The sequence below is a fragment of the Calypte anna genome, unplaced genomic scaffold (genome assembly GCF_003957555.1).
Source record: "Calypte anna isolate BGI_N300 unplaced genomic scaffold, bCalAnn1_v1.p scaffold_68_arrow_ctg1, whole genome shotgun sequence".
Lineage (NCBI taxonomy): Eukaryota > Metazoa > Chordata > Aves > Apodiformes > Trochilidae > Calypte > Calypte anna.
This window is the reverse complement of record NW_022045524.1, coordinates 20,759-30,121: the sequence shown is the minus strand read 5'-3', so window position 1 is coordinate 30,121 and position 9,363 is coordinate 20,759. Positions and strand designations below refer to the sequence as shown.

Genomic DNA, 9,363 nt, shown 5'->3' with positions numbered 1-9,363 from the left:
AGATGGAGCCAGAGGGCAAAGAAGAGTTGAGTTTGGACCTGTTCCAACTGGAGATCAACTTTCAGTTGGAGAGGGCAAAGAGAGAGGGTCCAGTTGGATCTGTTCTGATCCATTACATCAAGACAAAGCTGGAGGTTCCACCTTTAAATCCTTCCAGTTGTGTAAAACAAGAGAACCTGATAAGGATGGACTGAGCCCCAGCCTGGCCTGCAGTAACTCTCCTCTGGCAGGGAAATGCTCTCTGTTAAAACTTAATTTTTATCTCCCACAGCAGAATATTTCCCACCATGACACCCACCCCAATAACACCTACAATTAGACCAGAGTTTTGCTCCCTCCTCTGAGGAGATGGGGCAGCTGGGGGCAGGAAGGTGTTAACAGGGTGTGCAGGGTCCCCCCCTGGGTGAGAGGAGCCCAGGAGGGCTGGGCAGGTACCTGAGCTGGGTAATGGCCTGCATGGAAAGGTGTTTGACTTCTGTGGTCAGCTGGAATGAGGAATCCTCCTTCAGCACCACCTGCAGAGCAGGGAGAGATCAGAGCCAGAGCCACCAAACCCCCCCTGCCTGGTGCTGGGAAATGGGGGGGCTGAGATCAGCCCATGGATCAGCCAGGAGCACCCTGTGCTGGGTCAGGAGCTGCTGGAAGGGGCCCAGAGAGTGGTGGCTGAACGGGGCTGCCTCAAAATGGCGGCTGTGGTGTCCCCCAGGGATCAGTGCTGGGCCCAGTGCTGTTCAATGTCTTTAGTGATGATTTAGAGGAGGGGATTGAGTCCATAATTAATTAATTAGCAGATGACACCGAGCTGGGGGGAGTGTGGGTCAGCTGGAAGGCAGGAGGGCTCTGCAGAGGGACCTGGACAGACTGGAGAGTTGGGCTGATCCCAAGGGGATGAGGTTCAACACAACAACCCCAAAACTGCCCAGCAGAAAAGGCAAAGCGTTTGACACCATTTCCCTCAGGATTCTCCTGGAAAAGCTGTCAGCCCATGGATCAGCCAGGAGCACTTTGGCTGGGTCAGGAGCTGCTGGAAGGGGCCCAGAGAGTGGTGCTGAACGGGGCTGCCTCAAAATGGCGGCTGTGGTGTCCCCCAGGGATCAGTGCTGGGCCCAGTGCTGTTCAATGTCTTTAGGGATGATTTAGAGGAGGGGATTGAGTCCCTCATGAGGAAATCTGTGGGTCAGCTGGAAGGCAGGAGGGCTCTGCAGAGGGACCTGGACAGACTGGAGAGTTGGGCTGATCCCAAGGGGATGAGGTTCAACACAACAACCCCATGGGGAGCTCCAGGCTGGGCACAGAGTGGCAGAAAGGGACCTGGGAGTCTGGATTGCCAGGAAGGTGACCATGAGCCAGCAGTGTGCCCAGGTGGCCAAGAAGGCCAATGGCATCCTGGGCTGGCTCAGGAACAGCGTGGCCAGCAGGTCCAGGGAAGGGATTCTGCCCCTGTGCTCAGCTCTGGGGAGGCCACAGCTTGAGTCCTGTGTCCAGTTCTGGGCCCCTCAGCTCAGGAAGGAGATTGAGGTGCTGTCCTGGTTTGGGCCAGGATAAAGGGGATTTTCTGTCTTGTCCTTTTGCTTTCAGCTCAGTCTCTTGTCAGCAGCTGCACTTGGTGAATTTAACAGCCAGTTTCTCAGTCAGTGTGTGCTCTGGGACTGATCCCACTCAATGTTTAGAGGTACTGCTGGAGCCTGGTGTGCAGAGCCAAGGACACTGCTCAGCTCTGAGGAACATTTTACCCTCCATGAGGAATAAAGAGATCCCACCTGGAGCCTCCTTTGGGGAGGAAGGGACAAGAGAGATGCCAGAACTGACCAAACAGAGGATTCCATCCCATCCACCTCATCCTCAGGAGAAATTTGAGGCATCACGAGGGCCAAGCCAGATCTCCTGCTCTCTCCTTCCTTCCTGCCTTTTTCCTGCTTCCCTTCCTTCACCCGGCATCCTGGAAGGTTACCCCAGGATGTTGGGAACCCCCCTGCAGTCTGCTCATCCATCCCTCCCTCCCTCCCTCCCTCCCTGCATCCCTCCATCTCTCCATCCATCCATCCATCCATCCATCCATCCATCCATCCATCTCTCCATCCATTTCTCCATCCCTCCCTCCATCCATCCATCCCTCCATCCATTTCTTCATCCATTTATCCATCCATCCATCTCTCCATCCCTCCATCCATCCATCAATCCATCCCTCCATCCATCCCTCCCTCCCTCCATCCATCCATCCATCCATCCATCCATACCTCTATCCATCCATCCCTCCATCTCTCCATCCCTCCCTCCATCCCTCAGACCATTCCAGGGGCTGAGCAGCTCTTGGCCCTCCCTGGGAAACCCTGGGATGAGGTTTGGACCCTTTTCCCTTTTCCTCCCTGGAATCTTTTCACCTTTGGCTGCTGAATTCAGCAATCCATGAGTGGGGATCCCGATTCATCCCTGATGAAAAAAAAGGGAAGGAGGGAGAGAGATCCATGGGCTGGGAACTGAACTTCACAACTTTATTGAAACAAGAACAGGAACAAGAAACAGGAAAAAAACTCCTAATTATGGACAATATGAACAAATCAACAGGGCAATGGAGTCGCCAGGATTCTCCCCCTCTTCCCTTTTCCAGGAGGTGGAATCCTGGAGTGTCAGCAGAGGATTGTTCCCAGGGAAGAGGAGGAATTTTCCTGGGGAAAAGCTGGAGCTGCTCCGGGCTCAGCAGCACCAGAACCTTTTGGTTTTTTTCCATTTTTCCTTCCCCCTGAGGGAGCCCAGGGTGAACATGGTCTGAGTCGCCAGGCAGCGGATGGAGGGGATGCAATCGTGCTCCAGGGGGTAAAGTGCTGGGACCCAAAAATCAAATTACTTCAGAGAAGAGACCCCAAATGTCCCCCCCAGCAATCTGCCAACCTCCTCTGTCCCCTCCCCAGGTTCTGTCCCCTGGCCCAAGCTCTGTCCCCCCCTCCCAGGTCCCTCTGTCCCCCCCCAGGTTCTGTCCCCTGTCCCAGGTCCCTCTGTCCCCCCCCCCCCAGGTCCCTCTGTCCCCTGCTCACCACTAATCAGCTCTGAGAGCTTCTGATGGCTTTGGCCCCGAGCAGCAAGGCCTGGGAAAAAATGAATAAAAAGAATAAAGAAATAAAAACTAAAAAGAGGGAATCTTCAGTGTGCTGCTGCCCCCCCTCTGCAAGCCCTGGGGAATGAAGAAATAAATAGGTAAGGAAATAAAGAAAGAGAGGAGAGAGGAAGAGAGAGGAAGAAAAGAGAAGGAAGGAAAAGGAAAAGAATGAGAAGGAGAAGGAGAAGGAGAAGGAGAAGGAGAAGGAGAAGGAGAAGGAGAAGGAGAAGGAGAAGGAGAAGGAGAAGGAGAAGGAGAAGGAGAAGGAGAAGGAGAGGGAGAGGAAGAGGAAAAGGGAAAAGGGAAAAGAAAGGAAAGGAAAGAGGAAAGGAAAGAGGAAAGGAAAAGGAAGAGTTGTGTTTAACCCCTTAGGGAGTGCCCTGGGAGATGTGGAAAACGTGCTGTGGCTGTGGCTCACCCAGGAACCTGATGGCTTCCAACCTCAGGGTGTCCTGAGCATCCTCCAGGTATCCCAGGCTCTGCTCCAGGTATTCCTCAGCTATGCTCCTGCCCTGCTGCAGCTGGAGAGAGCAGGAGAGGCTTTGGGCACCTCCCAGTCCCTCCTCCCAGCCCAGTCCCCTCTCCCAGCCAGGAGACAGGGGGACTGAGGTGGAGAGGGAGCCCTGGGGGTGCTGAGACCCCCGTGGGGTGCAGGGAGGGGAGAGGGGGCTCCATCCATCCATCCATCCATCCATCCATCCATCCATCCCTTCATCCATCCCTCTCTCCCTCCCTCCCTCTCTCCATCCCTCCTGGAAAGGAACCCCTGGAGCTCTTTCCTTCAGGACAGGGACCAAGGCTTCAGCTCCAGGCTGGGAGCTCTGGGTTGCAGCAGAGCTGCAGATCCCCCATCCCATCCCATCCCATCCCATCCCATCCCATCCCATCCCATCCCATGACTTTTCCCTCCTCCAGCCTCAGGCTTTGTCCTCACCAAGCACTCCCCAATCCTCCAGGTCTGCTCTGTCAGCACCAGGTCCTGGAGCTGCTGCCACTGGAGCAGCTCTGCAGCAGCCAGCAGGGCTTGGCTGGAGGCCTGCAGGACACCAGAGCTTGGGAGATGCCACCCCCCTCCTTTTCCTCTGCTTTTCTTCCCATTCCCACCCCAAAGCTCTGGCTGGAAGCTGTACCTGGGCCACGTTGGGGCTCTCATCCCTCATGTGGAGCCAGAGGTGGAAGAGCCCCCGTCTCACTCGCTGCTTCAGCTCCCTCCTCCACTTCAGCTCCCTCCTCCACTTCAGCTCCCTCCTCCCAGACACTTTCTGCAGCAGCTCTGTGAAGAGCTGGAGGGAGAATTCCCTCAGGTCACTCAGCATCTCCTGGGGAGAAGAGAGCAGGACATGAGACAGAGCAGCTCTGCCCCTGGGGAGGAGCCCATTCCCAGCTGGAACAGCCCCAGGGTGCAGAGAGCTCAGGGAGAGGCTGAGCTGGGCTGCAGGACTCAGAACCCAGACATTTAACCAGCCATCCATCCATTTATCCATCCCTCCAGCCATTTATCCATCCATCCCTCCTTCCCTCCTTCCCTCCCTCCTTCCATCCCTCCCACATCTCCCAGAGGAGACAGGAGAGGAGCAGCCCCTTCTCCCAGTGCTTCCCTAGGGATCAGCTTCCCAAGGCCTGCTGCTCCCAGCCCATCCTTACGTTTCCAAACAGAGGCAGGAGCTTGTCCAGCAGCTCTGGAGCCATGGCAGTCACCTCCTTCCTGCTCAGTTCCCTCAGCACATTCCTGAAAATCTTGAGGGCCTTCAGCTGAACATCCTCAGCCCCCTGCTCCAGCACCTCCAGCAGGTCTGGCAGCAGCACCTTCAGCTTCCAGGCCTGGGGAAGGGAAAAAGGAGGAGGAGATCCCAAGGGACTCCTGGAAACGTCCCCAGGAAGCCCCTGGGACCCACCCTGGCATGGAGGGATGGAGAGAGGGATGGAGAGAGGGATGGAGGGATGGAGGGATGGATGGATGGAGGGATGGATGGAGGGATGGATGGGTGGATACATGGATGGATGGATGGATGGATGGGTGGATACATGGATGGATGGGTGGATACATGGATGGAGGGAGGGAGGGATGGTGCTGCCACTGGATTGCAGCCATTCCCTCCCCTTCCTGCCCTCTGGAATTCCCTGCTCACCATCTCAGGAGTCTCAGACAGGGTGGCCATGCCAACGAGTGCCACAGAGAGCACGTCCTGGGTCTGGTCCTTCAGGAACCTCCAGAAGGTGTAGGCCTGGGCAAAGAATTCCTGGGACAGGTACATGGTGGACAGGAGCTGAAAGAAACCCAGGAGTCAGGGATGGGCAGAGCTGGGGGAGGGAGTTCCCTGCACCCTGCAGCTTCTGCTTCCCCCAGGGAGCTGAGGAGGGGGCACAGGGGGGGTCCAGAAATGGGAACTCACAGCCAGGCAAGAAATGTCCTCGGAGAGGGTGGAGAAAAGCAAATTCTGGTGCCTGAGCTGGAGCTGCTTGTGCAGCTCCACCAAAACCAGATCCACAGCCCAGGGCTTGGTGAGCAGCATCTCCCACATATCTAGCCCAGAGCTGCAAGGAAAAGCCCCCTGTCAGCAGGGCTGCCTCAGATCAAGGGAATTGGGGGAACTTTGGGTATTTTGGGGGCCGGTACCGGTCTCCTGGAGGAGCAGTGTCCAGCAGCAGCTTGACTGCATCCTCAGGGTTCTGCTCCAGCAGCTTGAGGAGCAGAGAGCGCACTCCCTGCCGGGCTGAGTCCCAACGGATGGAACAGAGGGTCTGGTAGAGGGAGGTCAGGACCCTGGGCATCTGGAGAGGGAGAGGGATCAGCAGGGAGGCAGGGATGAGGAGGGAGGGAGGGATGGGATGGGATGGGATGGGATGGGATGGGATGGGATGGGATGAGGGAGGGAGGGAGGGATGGGGGGAGGGATGGGGGGAGGGATGGATGGATGGATGGATGGATGGATGGATGGATGGAGGAAGGGAAGGATGAATACATGGATGGATGGATGGAGGGAGGGATGGAGGGAAGGATGAATACATGGATGGATGGATGGATGGATGGAGGGATGGATACATGGATACATGGATGTATGGAATGAGGGATGGAAGAAGGAGCAAGGGCTGAGAGGGCTGAAGGGCAGCCCAGGCAGAGGCCCCTCACATCCACGATCCAGCGCACTGACTCTCCTGTGATCCCAAGCAGGACGCTGCCCACCAGCTCCTTGTCATAGATGGTGAAGGATTGCATCCCCTCCATGACCCTCAGGATGAAACCTGTCCTTTCTGAGGGCTTCAGGAACCCTGAGAACATCTTGGGGAGGAAAAAGAGAGCAAGGACATGAAGCATGAAGTGCCCTGATGGTGGGGTCTGCCCAGCATGATTCTGGGGATGGAATCTGCTCTTTCTGAGGGCTGGAGGTACTTTGAGAACATCTTTGGGAGGAAAAAGAGAGCAGGGACACGTCACAGGAGGTGTCCCAGGTGGGAGGTGCCCAGCAGGGGTGGTGGCAGCAGAGCCCAGGGGAAAGCTGCAGCCCCTGCCCCGTGGGAGGATGAGGAGAGAGGAGCCCCAGGGTGAGCAAGGAGGTTTGGGGTGATGAGCAGAGGGTGCTGCTGGCCCTACAGCCACCCAGGGCTTGCTGGTGGCCAGGAGGGCTGGAGCTGGAGCTGGGATGCTGAAGGGCAGCCCTGGCATCATCTCTGCCTGGGGACAGCGAGGCCACCCCAGCTCCCCTGTTCCTGGTGCCATTGCTGACAAATGTCCCCCCTCTGCTGCTGCCCTGGGGAAGGGTGGCAGGGAGGGGGAAGGTGACTACCTCAGTAACAGTTCTGGCAACCTCAGAGCAGGAGGGGGCAGCAGTTTGGACTTCCCAGTCCTGTCGGAGTTCTTCCTGGTCCTCGGGCAGGGTTGTGCCTGAGCAGGGCAGAGACACAGGAGGGGGTGAGATCCAGGAGCTCTGCAGGCAAGCTGAGCACATCCTGAGGAAGGCTTGGAATGGCTGAGGAGGGAGATGATGAGCCAGGGGCAGGAGAGGAGGAGGAAGAGGAGGGACTGGGGAGCAGTGGAGCTGCCTGCATGGGAGCTCCTGGGCTGGGAAAGCCCAAAACCTCCAGCCCTGGAGCAGCCCCACAATTAAACCATGGCTGGAAACCCCCCAGGGCAGGGGGAGAAGCTCTCCAAGGGAGGTGAGGAAGAGGAGGAGTGGGGCTGCCTCCTCTTTGAGGGAGCAACATCAGCAGCCTGGGGCTGGGGAGCAGGGGAGAGGCACTGCTGGTGTCCCCAAAAAGCCCAGGAATGGTCTGTGGCAACCCCCAGGAAGACAAGCAGAGCCCTGGGGGATGTTGGTGTGTGGCTTCTCTTACATTTCTGGTGCTTTTCGATGAAGAAGCACCACAGAGCATCTAAGGCCATGGCACTGGTGTCCTCCTCTTTCTCCTTGAAGGACAGCAGCAGGACAAGCTGGCCCAGCAGCTCCCCAAAGTTTGGGATCTGGAATTCCTGGTTCTCCCTGGTTTGATCGTCCTGGGGGAGGGAAGCAGAAGAGCAAAAGGGGAGCAGAGAGCTGGAGGGGTGTGCAGGGAGGGGGCTTTGGGCTGGCTGGAGGGTTCCAGGTCCTTACTTTCCCCCAGAAAGAAGCGGTCAGGAAGCGGCTGAGGCCGCGGATCCTGCCCACTGCCCTCTTCCGAACCTCGGGCCTCTCACAGTTGGAAAAGTTTATCAGCAGCTGGGGGGAAAGAGAGAGAGAGAGAGAGAAGCTCCTGGTGTGTCCTGGGAGCAGACACCCCCTCCAGCAGAACCAGCATCCATCCACTCCTGGGCTGCACCCGCTGGGTCCCTTGAGGCTGGACGGGGGTTCCCTGGGTACCCCACAGCCTTGTGGCCAGGCAGGAGGCAGGTGCCACCCCCTGGGTGCCAGGAAAGCCTGGGGGGCAGCCCCTGGTTACCCCAGGATGTTGGGAACCCCCCTGCAGTCTGCTCATCCATCCATCCATCCATCCATCTATCCATCCATCCATCCATCCCTCCATCCATCCATCCATCCCTCCCTCCATCCCTCCCCTCACTCCAGGACAACCCCTTCCCTCCACCCTTTGCACATCCCAGACCTGGAATATCATCTCCAGCACCTCGCTGACCCTGGATTCAGAACAATTTGCCACCACCTGCTGCAGCAGGGTGTCCATGCTCATCAAGACCTGCAGGGAGGACAAAGACCTTGAGCCTGGTGTCTCCTTCCTTCCTGCTGCCTCTGCCACCCCCAAGAACTCCCAAATCCCAGGGAGAGAGCCAGGGACAGAAAACCTTCTGCCTGTGCCCACAGGAGGGGGTGAGGGGGGGAAAGTCAAGCCCAGCCCCTGCTTTGCATCCCAAATCCCAGCAGAGGGTGGGCAGGGGGCAGATCTGAGGGGCTGGGAGCTCCTGGAGCTTAAACCAGAACCTACCTCGTAGTAGAGAGTGGGTTTGGGGCTCAAGATGTGCTCTGCAGGGGGCAGCCAGAAAACACTGGAGAAGCAAAGCTCCAGCAGGATCTTCTCCTTGCCTTCCAGCAGGGTTCCCACCGTGCTGCAAAGAGAGAGGGCCCAGTTGGACCTGTTCTGATCCAGATGGAGATCAGCTATTAGTTGGAGAGGGCAAATTCTGATCAATTACATCCAGATGGAGATGGACTTTTAGTTGGAGAGGGCAGAGAAAGGGTCCAGTTGGACCTGTTCTGATCCATTATACCAATGTAGAGATGGACTTTTAGTTGGAGAGGGCAGAGAAAGGGTCCAGTTGGACCTGTTCTGATCAATTATATCCAGATGGAGGAGAGAGCAAAGAGAGAGGGCCCAGTTGGACCTGTTCTGATCCATTATAGCCAGATGGAGATCAACTTCTAGTTGGAGAGGGCAAAGAGAAAAGGTCCAGTGGATCCAGTGGATCTGTTCTGATCAGTTGTGTCAAGATGGAGCAGAGGGCAAAGAGTGTTGAGTTGGACCTGTTCTGATCAACGATATAAATATGGAGATCAACTTTCAGGTGGAGAGGGCAAAGAGAGAGGGTCCAGTTGGACCTGTTCTGATCAATTATATCCAGATGGAGGAGAGGGCAAAGAGAGAGGGTCCAGTTGGATCTGTTCTGATCCATTCCATCAAGACAAAGCTGGAGGTTCCACCTTTAAATCCTTCCAGTTGTGTAAAACAAGAGAACCTGATAAGGATGGACTGAGCCCCAGCCTGGCCTGCAGTAACTCTCCTCTGGCAGGGAAATGCTCTCTGTTAAAACTTAATTTTTATCTCCCACAGCAGAATATTTCCCA

At 56.6% G+C, this 9,363-nt stretch overlaps 1 protein-coding gene across 1 annotated transcript; it reads right to left on the bottom strand.

Annotated features, from left to right (window-relative positions):
* Positions 1 to 2,476: 2,476 nt before the first annotated feature.
* LOC115600353 lies at positions 2,477 to 8,248 on the bottom strand. Its single transcript, XM_030468771.1, has 14 exons — positions 8,171 to 8,248; positions 7,684 to 7,788; positions 7,427 to 7,586; positions 6,880 to 6,977; positions 6,225 to 6,374; positions 5,712 to 5,866; positions 5,488 to 5,629; positions 5,224 to 5,361; positions 4,739 to 4,915; positions 4,225 to 4,413; positions 4,029 to 4,184; positions 3,513 to 3,615; positions 3,033 to 3,083; positions 2,477 to 2,822 (listed from the first exon to the last, which is right to left on the bottom strand). The coding sequence occupies exons 1-14, from the start codon at positions 8,246 to 8,248 to the stop codon at positions 2,695 to 2,697; spliced, it is 1,830 nt and encodes a 609-aa protein (XP_030324631.1). The 3' UTR covers positions 2,477 to 2,694.
* Positions 8,249 to 9,363: the final 1,115 nt, after the last annotated feature.